At 53.5% G+C, this 13,881-nt stretch overlaps 1 protein-coding gene across 3 annotated transcripts in view; it reads right to left on the reverse strand.

Annotated features, from left to right (window-relative positions):
* PAX7 (paired box 7) overlaps positions 1 to 13,881 on the reverse strand; it is a 135,560-nt gene that overhangs the window by 11,984 nt on the left and 109,695 nt on the right. Inside the window, exon 8 of one of the 3 annotated variants that reach the window (XM_054294446.1) lies at positions 3,103 to 3,168. The exons of the other annotated variants lie outside the window; for them this stretch is intronic. Within the exon in view, the coding sequence (XP_054150421.1) occupies positions 3,103 to 3,168 (66 nt within the window). The remainder of the gene's footprint in view (positions 1 to 3,102; positions 3,169 to 13,881) is intronic. 3 annotated transcript variants of the gene reach the window in all.

Raw genomic sequence — 13,881 nt, forward strand, 5'->3', positions numbered from 1 at the left:
ATTGCCTCAGGCTTCATCCCTGCCTTTCTTGGGGTAGGGATGAGCAGGGAGAGCTCCTGGGGTGTGGGGTTGGTGCACAAAGACCCTCCTGGATGAAAGCAGCAGCTCCCCCCTCACCTCCTGCTGCTGCTGCCTCCCTCCCCACCCTCCTCAGCAGCTCCCCCCGGGACGTTTCATCGCTCTCTCCCCAGCTATAAAAGGAGGGGAGTTAAAAAAATGTAATTAATTCCCTCCATTTCTGAGCTGGCCCTCGGGGCCTGTGGCCGCGGAAGCTGCGGCGGGGGAAATGTGCACCCTTTATGATAAAGGAGCGGCTCTGGGGAGGGGAGAGCAACGAGGACCTTCCAGCTGGGCAATCACGAGCTGCTTTTGGGGCGCAGGGGGCCGCAGGGGACCCGAGTGATGGGGACAGATAACGCAGGGACAAGGGCAGGGCAGCGGCGGGGGCTGGTGCCAGCGTGGCCATGGCAGAGCTGGGGCTGCTCCGTGGTGGCTGCTGAGAGCCACGGGACAGCCCTGGAGTGACCACGGTGCCTTCTCTGTGGGACATCCTGGAGTGACCATGGCTCCTGCCCTGAAACAGCCCCAGAGTGACCACAGCTCCTTCCTTGTGAGATATCCTGGGGTGACCACAGGTCCTGCCCTAAAACAGCCCCAGAGTGACCACAGCTCCTGCCCCAAAATATCCCTGCAGTGACCACAGCTCCTGCTCTGTGGGACATCTTGGAGCAACCATGGTTCCTGCCCTACAACATCCCCAGAGTGACCACAACTCCTGCCCTGTGGGACAACCCAGAGTGACCACAGCTCCTTCCCTAAAACATCCCAGAGTGACCACAGCTCCTTCCCTAAAACATCCCAGAGTGACCATGGTTCCTGCCCTAAATAGCCCCAGAGTGACCACAGCTCCTGGCCTAAAACATCCCCAGAGTTGTTTTGCCAGAGTGATGCCAGAGTGATCATGGCTCCTGCCCTGTGGGACATCCTGGAGTGACCATGGCTCCTTCCCTAAAACATCCCAGAGTGATCATGGTTCCTGCCCTAAATAGCCCCAGAGTGACCACAGCTCCTGCCCTGAAACAGCCCCAGTGACCACGGCTCCTGCCCTACAACATCCCCAGAGTGACCATGGCTCCTTCCCTGTGGGATATCCTGGAGTGACCATGGCTTGTTCCCTGTGGGACAGCCCCGGAGTGACCACAGGTCCTGCCCCAAAACATCCCAGAGTGACCACGGCTCCTTCCTTATGGAATATCTTGGAGTGACCACAGGTCCTGTCCTATAACATCCCCACGGTGACCACAGCTCCTGCCCTGTCCCTGAAGCTCCCCAGGTGACCCCTGTCAGCTCCTGGATACTGTGGGGACATATCCAAGGACAACCAGAGATATCCAGGGACACACTCAGGGACACACCCAGGGACACATCTGGGGACATCCAGGGACACACCCAGGGACATCCATGGGGTTATCCAGGGACACACCCAGGGACACAGCCAGGGACACATCCCATCCGGGGACATCCAGGGACACAACAGGGACACCCCAGAAGGGCTGCTGGCACTGTGATTCCTGGTGCTGTGTTGCTGCTCTCCTGGGAATGGGGACAAATGGGGACAAATCCTCCCAGGCTGGCAATGAATGGGATCTGTTGCACTTTTTGGGGCCACACCAGGCAGGAAGCCCCAGGAAATTCCTTGCAGGGGAGGCTGAAATCTCTCCTGGGCTGCTACCACCTCCCCTCCCTGGTCACAGCAAACCCTCCTGCTGGGAAACCCAACGGATCCCCGGGATTCAGGGAGGGCAAAGCTCTCCCAGCTCCTCCTGGGGAAGCTCCTGGGGTCACCTCCACCCCTGGCTGCTCCAGCTCCTCTCCAGGTCCTGCCCTGCCCTCCCAGGCAGTTTTGGGGGGACCCAGCTCCATCCTTCCCATCTTTCCCTCTCACCCTGCTCGTGGCAGAAGGAAAAACCCTTCCCCACATTAAAGCTTTTTGATCTCTGTGGATTCATTTCCACTTGGCGGGAAGAGGAAGAGTCGATTATTCCACACATACATTAAATGGGAACAAAATGAAGAGGTGACTGTAGGACGGCTGAAAGCCGAAGAAAGAGTTAGGAGGAGATAAATACTCTTTCCCCAAAGATCTCCACTTGAAAGGAGGATAAATATATGCAAATATGCCCCTAGGTAGGACTAAAATGACTTGTGTAGCAATCGCTAACACTGCACTCACAAAACCAAGCAATTAATTTCCAATATTTTCTAAATCACCGCAGCCAGCTGAGCAGGATCTCAGCATTCCAAACCAACCGAGCACCCCCTAAATTTGCTTTGCAGATCCAGAGGGTGCTTCACCCTTCCTGCACCGGGAAAATCCCTGATCCTGTCACTGCAGCTCCGTGCGTGCAGTGGCACTGCCAGGCAGGGTTTGGAGCAAACCAGAGCCTGTGGTGGGGTTTGGGTGCTCCTGAGGACCCTGCAAGTGTTTCCCAAACCCAGCGATTCCCTCCGGGGTGACCTCGCTGAAATTGAGCTCAGCCCTGGCTCTCTCCGACGTGATTGAAACATCCACTCAGATTTTAGGGGATTCGAAGTTGGCAAACCCAGGGCTGATTCCCAGCCTCACCCCCTCAGGTGTTCATCCCCCCTCCAGGAGCGAGAGGAGCAGTGGAGGAGCCCCCACAACCCCATGGTATCTCCTGATACGAGCTGACTCCAGAGCTGCAAAATCCCAATTTCCAACCCCAAACCTCTGGAAAATGAATGGAGAGCTGGGAACGGAACACGACGTGCCTGAATCCCACACTTCCTGCACCCCCAGGACACCAGAGCAGCCCCAAACAGCAACCAACCAAGCAACCCCGGCCAGGCAGCGGCGCTTCCCGTGGCTTTGAGTCCCGAGGGACGCCCTGGCACCGCGGGGACAGGCTTGGGGACACGGGAGGTGACATGGAGATGAGCGCTGTGCCCTACAATGGCCCTGCTCCCGCCACACACCGACGATGGAGAGGTGCCAGGGGTGGGATGGAGCCGGGGATGCGATGATGGAGCTGCGGGGGCTGCGAGGGACGAGGAGGAGGAGCGGGGGTGGGAGGTTGTTACCTGATTGTTCAGGGCTATGGTGAGGTTCCAGCGGGAGCACTGCATCTTGTTTTGGGCACCCTGCTTCTGTAGGGATGTACAAATCACAGACAAGGTCTGAGGAAAGGCGCTGAGCTACGCGCAAAGGGCTCGGCACGAGGGGAGAGGGGCGGCTGCTGCTCCGGGGGATCCCATGAGGGAATCGGGAGCACTGAGGGGTCAAATGTTCACTGAGGGCTCCGAGAAATCCCACGGGAGAATGGGAGAGGGAGGGGAAGAGCAGGAATTGAGTCTGGGGACATGAGACACAGTCCCTGCCTTGGGACACCAGACTCTGTTCTGGGACACTGAAATCTGCTCTGGGACGCCAAATTCTGCTCCAAAACATGAGCCATTGTTCCTGGCTTGGGACACCAAACTCTGCTCCAAAACATGAGCCATTGTCCCTGGCTTGGGACACCAAACTCTGCTCTGGGACACCAAAACTTGCTGTGGGACATGAGGCTCTGCCTTGGGACACCAGACTCTACTTTGGGACACCAAAATCAGCCTTGGGACACCAAACACTTCTCTAAAACATGAGCCATTTTCCCTGGCTTGGGGACACCAAACTGTGCTCACAAACATGAGACACAGTCCCTGACTTGGGACTCCAAAGTTTGATTTGGCACACTGAAATCTGCCTTGGGACACCAAACTCTGCTCCAAAACATGAGCCATTGTCCCTGGCTTGGGACACCAAACTCTGCTCTGGGACACCAAAACTTGCTGTGGGACACCAGGCTCTGCCTTGGGACACCAGACTCTACTTTGGGACACCAAAATCAGCCTTGGGACACCAAAATCTGCTCTGGCACACCAAAGTCTGCTCCAAAACAAGAGCCATGGTCCCTGGCTTTGGGACACCAAACTCTGCTTTGAGACACCAAATTCTGCTTAAAACACAAGCCATTGTCTCTGGCCTGGGGACACCAAACTTTGCTCTGGGACACCAAATTCTGCTCAGAAACACAAGCCACAGTCCCCGACTTGGGCTCCAAACTCTCCTTTGGGACACCAAGCTCTGCTCTGATACACAAAACTCTACTTCAAAACACGAGCCGTTGTCCCCATCCTTGGGACATCAAACTCTACTCACAAACAGGAGCCATGATCCCTGGGCTGGGACACCAAACTCTGCTCTGGGACATCAAACTCTTCCCTGGGACACCAAAATCTGCTCTGAAACACAAACTCTGCTCAAAAACATGATCCATGGTCCCTGACTTGGGACACCAGACTCAGATTTGGGGACACCAAAATCTGCTCCAAAACACAAAACTCTGCTCAAAAACATGATCCATGGTCCCTGACTTGGGACACCGGACTCAGATTTGGGACACAAAACTCTACTCCTAAACATGAGCCATGGTCCTTGGCTTTGGGACATCAAACTCAGCTTTGGGACACCAGACTCTGCTTTGGGACATAAAACTCTCTTCTGGGACACCAAAATCTGCCGTGGGACACCAAATTCCGCTCTGGGACAACGAAATCTGCTCTGAAACACGAACCATTGTCCCTGGCTTTGGGACGCCAATCTCTGCTCTGAGACACCAAACTCTGCCCTGGAACACCAAACTCTACTCCAAAACATGAGCCACGGTCCTTGACTTGGGACACTGAACTTCACTTGGAAACACAAGCTATTGGTCCCTGGATCTGGGACACCAGGCTCAGCTCTGGGACAGCAATCTCTGCTCTGGGACACCAAACTCTGCTCCAAAACACAAGCCATGGTCCCTGGGTTGGGACACCAAACTCAGCTTTGGGACACCAAACTCAGCTCTGGGACACCAAACTCTGCTATTCCCCAGGGAAAAGCAGGAAGCAAAGGCTTGGCCAGGCTGGGTCACCAGGGAGGAAACACAAAGGGGTTTTGTGGAGTGGGGCTGGGGGAGGCCAGAGGGGTCCCAGGTCATGGACATTGATTTCACTGACCAGGAAACACCAGGAGAGGCTTGAGCCAAGGGGAGAACGAGCCCCTCCACACCCCCAACTCCTACAGGGTTCTGATTTCCAGGAGCATCTCCCCGCGGGGAAGGAGCAGTTTGTGCTTTACACCCATCAGCGCCGAGCGTTTTCCCTGATTTCATCGGGATTCTGAGACATTTGATAGAGAAAACACAGGATGGAGCCCGGGCTGCCCCGATGTGCTGCTCAGCATGATAATATAGGAATAAAATATTTCTAAAATCACGGTATATTCGGGGGAGTTAGAAAGAAAGTTAGGCCCTGGGAAATGGTAGGCCTTGTGTTTGCTGGATCATGTGAAATTCTACCTGTGTAACCAGGATATGATAAATGATATAATTGTTAGATGTGATGATTGATTAGTAATTAGAGATAATTATTGTTTAATTGTAAAACTAATCATGGGAAAATATGCTCAAGGGTTTGAGGGGCATCACAAGAAACCCATGTTTGGGTGGAATCAATGCCTACAATAGAACAATGTAAGTTTAATAATTAATATGTAAGTTATATAAGGATAGAATAAAAAACATGTTCATCCCAAACTCATGGTGGGTCAGATTTGGGTCTGTGCACCCCTGACACCCAGAGCTCTTCAATAGAAGCATTTGCATATTATCATTCAATAATTATGTGTTCCTGAATGCTAACAAGCAAACAGAACTGCCCCAACCTCCTGATTTTTGAGTCACTGCGCGCAAATTCCATCCTGGTGCTGCTTCCACCCTCTGTGTGTTTAACCTCCCATTTCTCTGTGAATACTTCAGAAGGGAGAAATTTTCTGGGTGGGAAAATCCCCCTGGTGGAATGGGAAATGTCTCTGGGACACTTCACCCCCAGTATCCAGGGCAGGAACCTGAATCCTTGCTGGTGGAATTTTGGGACAAAGTCACCTGGGAGAGAAAGGAGGAAGGCAGAACCATGGAAAATTGGAATTCCCAAACACTTCCAGACCAATGGAAGGACTCGGGGTAGGTTTGGGGTTGGGAATGGGTCGGGCCTGTGGCTTTTGTTCTGCATTTTTGGGTGAGCTCAGACCTGCTGGGGGAAGGAGGAGTACTGGGGGCTTGGTGAGGGATACAAAACGCCAAGAAAGGAACAAACACACCCAAGTTTCCCCATAAAACAGCCCAAAACCTGCAGCACCGAGGGGTCTCAGCAAATTCCAGCTGCTTTAGGAACTTCTCTGACAAAGCCAGACCCAAACAAATCCACAGCAAAGTCTCCTCTTCACCTCCTCCCTTGTCACTCCTCTCCCTCCCTCCATTCCCAATCCCGATCCCGACAGTGCAGCCCCCGGGCTCCCTGATGGAGCTTCCAAAGGAGATTTCCTGGGATGCTCTGGGCCCGGGGAGGGCAGGGGAAGGAGCTGCACCACAAAGAATCCCCCGTAGGGCTCCCGGCCCCGGGCGAGGCTGCTCCGTGTGCTGATAGTGCTGTGGGCTGAATGATACCCTCGTGGGCTCACTGATAGCCCTGTAGGCTCATTCCCCGTGGGCTGATAGCTCAGTGAGCTGATAGTTCCATGTGCTGACAGCCCCGTGGGCTCACTGATATCCCCGTGTGCTTCTTGATAGTCCCGGTCCTGCCCCGGCCCTGTTCCGAACTCCTCGCACTGACAGTGATGCCTCAGGATTTAAACTTTTATATTTTCCTTGTATTTGTGACCCTGCAGTTCTTTAGTGTGTAACTCCAAACCCCACACGCAGTGCCAGCTGCTGTTCTCCCGTTTGGGGCAGGCACAGCAATTCCTCTCCAATTCCTCAAGGACACCTCACTGCCTCAGGTCCCCGGAGATTCAACAAAAGGGAGCTGGGGGGAGCAAACTTGGGGTGAATGACTTCATCAGCTGAAGCTGTAATTGGAGGGTTAAGCCACAATATGCAAATAGACCAAAGTTATAAAAGTGTGACCCGTGACCTCACAAAACTGACAAAACCCGTGACCCGTGGTCCATTTTTGGGTGCAGCCCCTGGGGGGCTTTGTCTGCCCGAGATGTACCTGAGGGCCCTTCAGTAGATCCAATCGCTTTTTGTTCCTTTAATTTTATTCCCTTAATTTTTATTCCCTTAATATTATTCCCTTAATTTTTATTCCCTTAATTCTATTCCCTTAGTTCTATTACCTTCATTTTGTCTGGCTCTGTTTTCAGGCAGCCCCAAAAGGCATCAATAGCCCCAAAAGGCATGGATAGTCCCAAAAGGCATCAATAGCCCCAAAAGGCATCAACAGCCCCAAAAGGCATCAACAGCCCCAAAAGGCATGGATAGCCCCAGCCCTGCCCGGGGCTCCTCCGTGCCTGCCCCGCTCTCTCTCTGATCTATCGAGGGCTGTAATCAGTTAAGCCCGGTTTAAGCGCGGTGTAAGAGACCCGGCTCGGCCCGGGCAGGTCACGGCGGTGAAACGGCGCTGCTGGGCCCGGCAAGTGCAGCGGGACCGAGCACTAAACAGCCCGAGAAAAGGGAAAATCAGCCATGCTCAGCTCCCTGCTCGCTCCCTTTCCCCATTCCCGCCGGGTTTTAGGGGAGGGTTTTGAGGCTGGCAAGGGGGGTTATTCACAGACGCGAACGGGACGGGGCTGCTGCTGAAAGCGCCTTGAGCTGTTTTATTTTTCAGCATCAGTCTCATTACGTGATTATGAGAATGGGAAGATGCCAGCAGCTCACATCCCAAGAACTTAAAGTTACACCTCACTTTATAAGCTTCTTGACCAATCACACAAAGCAAAAGCACATTGACAGTAGTTCTATCCAATCACTATAAGCACACGTACCTTTGGTTAAAACCATGCTTGCTTATTTCGAATACAAAACCTGCTTGTGAGCCTAAACACAATGCACAGAGCTCCATTATTAAGCTTCAACCTTCCTAATATCTTGCTAGATAAACTTTGTGTAGCTTAGAGAGTTATTCTAGACAAACGTTAATACACAGATCATTGTTCTATTTGCCCTTGCTTTTCTACAGTTTAAATAATTTTTCTGCTGACCAATCTCATGGCTGCTGCTTAGCTCTAATCACAGTTCTGCTGTGTCTGAAGCCTGCATCTTGCAGCTTTCCCAAAACCCTCTAATTTTGTAGATTCCCACAGGTTTCTCTTCCCAGCGCGCCCCAAAGCCTGAGCAGGGTCCCGGGAGATCCCCGTTGAGCATCGGCTCCAGGTGGATTTTCTGGGGCTGCCAAGGGAGGAGGATTTTTAAACTCAGGGCCCCTTTTTCCTTCATTCAAAGGAAAATCCCATCTCCCGAATCCAAGGAAATGCCACTCCCAGCCTCCTGAGCCCTCTCTGCTCCTGGGCTTTCAGGAGCTGCTGAAGAACCACTGAACATGAGCCTCCAAAGCCTCCCAGAAAAGCGGGAATCGGGGATGGAGGAGCTGCATCCACCGCGGGATCGCTAAAAGGGATCGGTAAAATCCCTTCCAAAAATCCTGCAGGCACAAGCCCTGAGGAATACCCAGAATTTGTGGGGTTTTCTCCTTCCAAGAGCAGTCCTGACACACCCCGGCCTGGTCACCCGTTCCTGAATTCTCCCTGAAGGATCCCAAATCCCTTCCGGGGCTGCCGAAGGATCCCAGATCCCCTCTGGGCTGCTGAAAGATCCCAAATCCCCTCCCAGCTGATGAATGATCCCAAATCCCCTCTGGGCTGCCAAAGGATCCCAAATCCCCTCCTGGCTGCCGAAGGATCCCAAATCCATGCAGCAGGGCAGGAATTGGGATCGGCACTGAAATCCAGGCTGAAGGAGCAGCGATGTTTCACCTCCACACCTCTCCTGCCCCCTTTTCCCTTCTCTCCAGGAAGGGCCATTCCCCTGAATGCTGCAGGGGAAAGGAGCCCTTTGTGTGCCCCGTTTGTCACCGTCCCGCCGTGCCGGGTCCCACCAGCCCCGATTCCATCCTGGGAGAGCCCCAGGGAATGTCTGGGCAGGAGCGGCACCGCTCGAGGCGATTTCTGAAATCCCAGAGCTCATTCCTGCCCCCCAGACGGGAGAAACCCGACAGCATTCGCTGCCCTCAGCCCAAATTCCGCCTGGCCCTAATCCCAAACTCCGGGCTCCGAACACCCCCGGGTCGAGATGGGATGGGGATAGAGAGGGATGGGATCGGGATCCCATCAGGAATCGCCGATTTTGGGAATAAAACGGGGCAGGGTTGATTAGAAACGGCGCAGGCACACAAAGAGCAGAACAGAATCTCCCCCCGCAGCGCTGGGAAAAGCCCGGGGGTTTGGGTTTGGGTTTGGATCCGATCCCTCCCCGGCTCCTCCAGCTCCCCCAAAGCCGCTCGGGTGGGGTTTTCCTGCCCAGCTCCAGGTGCTGATTGCAGCAGGGGATGCGATTAATCCTTCCCCGGGTATCTCGGCTCTGCCGTGCTGGGCTGGCCGCAAACACCGCACAATTCCCGGTGTTTATTTATTTGTGTGCTCATCACAAACGGGGAAGCCTCGGAACAGCGAGGGAGAAAAGCAGAAGCTCCCGGGTTAACGCCTCGCTCGCCCCCCTTTGAGGGCACAATTTGAGTTTTTGGGCACCTCTGAAGATGCTCTGAATTAAAACATCTTTTAGAATGACAAAGCAAAGCCACCACGGAGCGATCTGGATCATCAGAGCAACAAAACGCATCTTTTTAAACCCTTTTTTTGTTGATTTTTTTTTGGTTCTTTTTTTGGTGGGTTGATTTTTGTTTGTTTGGTTTTTTGTTTTTGTTTTCCTCACGGACGCCATCGATGGCCTGGAACCAGGAGATGTTTTTGAGGGGAAGAAGATGCTCTGATGGAAGGCGGGCAGAGCTGAGCCTGTGCCAGGGCTCTGCCTCACCGAAATCCAACCTTTTCCAAGGAAAGCAGCCCCGCATCCACCGCGCGGGATCCGCAGCGCTCCCTCGCCCTCCCGCACCAACGAGAACTTCATTCCTTAACCCCACAACTCCCGGCCGAGCCACGAGTTTTTTTTTATGAGAATATCTCGGTCCAAAACGTGCAAAAAGCGGCAAATCCTCTCTCTGTGCCCGTCCTGGCTGCGGTGCCAGGGGCGGGAGCGCGGCTGCCGCTGGAGCGGAGTTTTGGAGCATCTCCTGCCGCAGAAGTTTAAAAAGCACACAAGGCTCTGCTGATGCCGAGATAACGGCTGGAAAAGGGATTAGAGATACTTAGCGGAGGAGAGGGAAGACTCAGGAAGGGCTGATCATTTCCAAGATATGACTATTTAAAGATAATGATTGCATAAATTTAATTAATGCATTTTCATGCCGCAAATGGCCGTTTTGTAATTAATGTATCTGGCCTCGCTAAGCATGGGAGATCACATCTCCCGCCCCCTCCCCTCGCGAGCCCCCCTCCGCCTCCCGTTTAATGAAAGACAGAGAGCAGATGACAGAAACAATTTGTCAGCCCGCGCGGGTGTCAGATGCCTAATTGGTTGCGCTGAGTTAGTGGGAAGTGAAGGGGGAGAGGGTCGGGGCTGGGGGGGCTCCTTTCCCTCTTTATCCCCAGCTCCGGGCCGGGTGTCCGCGCCGGGGGCGGGGGGAGCGAGGGGCGAGAGTGTTTCGTGTTAATTGATGGCGATTAGGACGCAGATTGGCTGTGGCAGGCGCTGGGCAGTGACAAGCGGGGGACACGGCGCACAGCTGGCACATGTCACCGCTGCCGGCAGCAGGGACAGCGCCCGCCCTCCCGGCCCGCCCGCTCGCTCCCGTCTCGATCCCATCCCGCTTTCATCGCGATCCTATCTCGATTCCATCCCTCTCTATCTCCATCCCATCCCGATCCTATCTCGATTCCACCCCTCTCTATCCCGCTCCCATCTTGCTCCCATCTCGATCCCATCCCGCTTTCACAGCGATCCTGTCCCAATCCCATCCCTCTCCCATCCCGATCCAATCCTGCTCCTATCTCGATTCCATCCCTCTCTATCCCGCTCCCATCTCGATCCCGTTCCCCTCCCAAACCCATCTCGACCCCATCCTGCTCCCATCCCGATCCTACCCCGCTCCCGTCTCGCTCCCATCTCGATCCCATCCCGCTTTCATCCCGATCCCGATGCCAATCCCATCCCTCTCTATCCCGATCCCATCCCGATCCCATGTCGATCCCATCCCAATCCCATTCTGCTCCTACCCCGATCCCGATTCCGATCCCATCCCTCTCTATCCCGCTCCCATCCCGTTTTCATCCCTATCCTATCTCGATCCTATCCCGATCCCATCCCGCTTTCATCCCGATCCTATCCCAATCCCACATCTCTCTATCCCACTCCCATCCCGATCCCACCCTGCTCCCATCCCGTTTTCATCCTGATCCGATCTCAAGCCTATCCCAGTCCCATCCCACTCCCATCCCGATCCCATCCCGTGTTCATCCCGATCCTATCCCAACCCCATCCCTCTCTATCCCACTCCGATCCCGATCCCATCCCGCTCCCATCCCTCTCTATCCCGATCCCATCCCGCTCCCAGCTCTGCTCCCACCCTCCGGCTCAGCGAGGAACCGGCACCTTGGCACGGGGTTTGGGGCTCTGGGGAAAAGCTGAACGCCCCAAAACCAGAGCCCAGCCTGGGTTTTATCCGCCATGAACCCTGCCAGGGACAATCTCCGTGTCCTGCCTGCTCTTGTCCCTGCCTCGCTGCGAGCCGGTTTTAAAGCCGAGATTAAGGCAGGGCGGAGTTAATGCACGGACCAGCTGCTGCACAAGGTTTGGGACTGCGGGGAAGAGCTGAACCCCAAAAATCAGAATTCAGCTCAGGTTTTATCTGCCCTGAGTCCTGCCAGGGAAAATCTCCGTGTCCCACCTACTCCCGTCCGTGCCTCACTGCCTCACTACAAACCGGTTTTAAACCCGAGATTAGGGCAGGGCAGAGTTAATGCATGGACCAGCTGCTGCCAGGGCTTTTGCACAAGGTTTGGGACGGCGGGGAAGAGCTGAACCCCAAAAATCAGAGCCCAGCTCGGGTTTTACCTGCCCTGAGCCCTGCCAGCCTTTACACCTGAGAGATCCTGGGAAATTCTCCGTGTCCCGCCTGCTCCCTCACTGCGAGCCGGTTTTAAAGCCGAGATTAAGGCAGAGCGGAGTTAATGTATGGACCAGCTGCTGCCGGGGCTTTGCGGGTGCCCGCGGGTCAGCGGCAGTAAAGCCTCGCCTGATTAATTCTGCCCTGGTCATTATGCGGAGGAGAAAAACCTCCTGTCCGCACAAAAACCGGGAATCTGGAGCTTCCTTGGGGGGAGAGACCCCGCACCCGGGCAGGACACAGCACACACAGCCCAAAGTCCTTCCAGCAGCAGGAATCGGCCTCGTTTCTGGAATGTTCTGCCGTTTTCGGGGGCTCTGAGCTGGTCACAGTGCTCAGCAGCAGCAGCAGGCACGGCAGGGCTCGGCTCGGCCCTGCCCCCAGGAAAAACAGCCCAAAAAGGCCAAAATTCGAGCCCAAAAAGGCCAAAGCTCGAGCCCAAGAAAAGATAAAACTCAAGCCCAAGTAAGGTCAAGGCTTGAGCCCGAGAATGGCTAAAACTCAAGCCCAATACAAGCTAAAACCTGAGCCCCAAAAAGGCTAAAACTTGAGCCCAAGAAAGGCCAAGACTCAAACCCAGGAAGGCCAAAACTCGAGCCCAATAAAAGATAAAACTCGAGCCCAAGAAAGGCCAAAACTTGAGCCCAAGGAAGGCCAAGACTTCAACACAAGAAAGGCCAAATTTCAAGCCCGATAAAAGATAAAACTCGAGCCCAAGAAAGGCCAAAACTCTAGTGCAGGAAAGACCAAAACTCGAGCCCAAAAAAGGCCAAAATTCAAACCCAGGAAGGCTAAAACTCGAGCCCAATAAAAGACAAAACTCGAGCCAAATAAAAGCTAAAACCTGAGCCCAAGAAAGGCCAAAGCTCCAGTGCAGGAAAGGCCAAAACCCGAGCCCTTAAAAAGTAAAACTTGAGCACAGGAAAGACCAAAACTCGAGCCCAAAAAAGGCCAAAACTCAAACCCAGGAAGGCCAAAATTCAAACCCAGGGAGGCCAAAACTCGAGCCCAATAAAAGATAAAACTCGAGCCCAAAAAAGGCTACAACTTGAGCCCAAAGAACGCCAAGACTTGAACCCAAGAAAGGCTAAAACACAAGCCAAATAAAAGCTAAAACTCAAGTCAAAAGAACCATAAAACTTGAGCTCAAGAAAGGTAAAAACTTGAGCCAAATAAAAGCTAAAACCTGAGACCAAAGAAAGGCCAAAACTCGAGCATAGGAAAGACCAAAACTCGAGCCCAAGAAAGGCTAAAACTCGAGCCCAAGTAAGGCTAAAACTTGAGCCCAAGGAAGGCTAAAACTCAAGACGAATAAAAGCTAAAGCTTGAGTCAAAAAAACCTTAAAACTTGAGCCCAAAAAAGGCAAAAACTTGAGTCAAATAAAAGCTAAAACCTGAGCCCAAGAAAGGCCAAAACTTGAGCCTTAAAAAGGTAAAACTCAAGCACAGGAAGGACCAAAACTAGAGCCCAAAAATGTAAAAACTCCAGCCCAAAAAACATAAATCTCAAGCCCTAGAAAGGCCAAACCTCAAGCCTAGAAAGGGTAGAACTTGAGCCCAAGAAAGGTTAAAACTCGGGGGTTTATTGGGGAGCAGGAATTTGAGCACCCCAAATGCTGGCAGGCTCGTTCCAGCCAGCCTTGGGATAAGCCAAACCTAGCAAAGAGAGCTTCAGACCACGGGGTGGTTTGGGGGGTGGTGTAAGAGAGGCTGATAAGGATTGATAAGGTTTGATAAGGTTTTATCAGCTTTGTTTCAGTGCCACGCACAGGAATGGGGTGG

The sequence above is a fragment of the Melozone crissalis genome, unplaced genomic scaffold (genome assembly GCF_028551555.1).
Source record: "Melozone crissalis strain CALT ecotype California unplaced genomic scaffold, PUWL_Pcris_2 ptg000251l_1, whole genome shotgun sequence".
Lineage (NCBI taxonomy): Eukaryota > Metazoa > Chordata > Aves > Passeriformes > Passerellidae > Melozone > Melozone crissalis.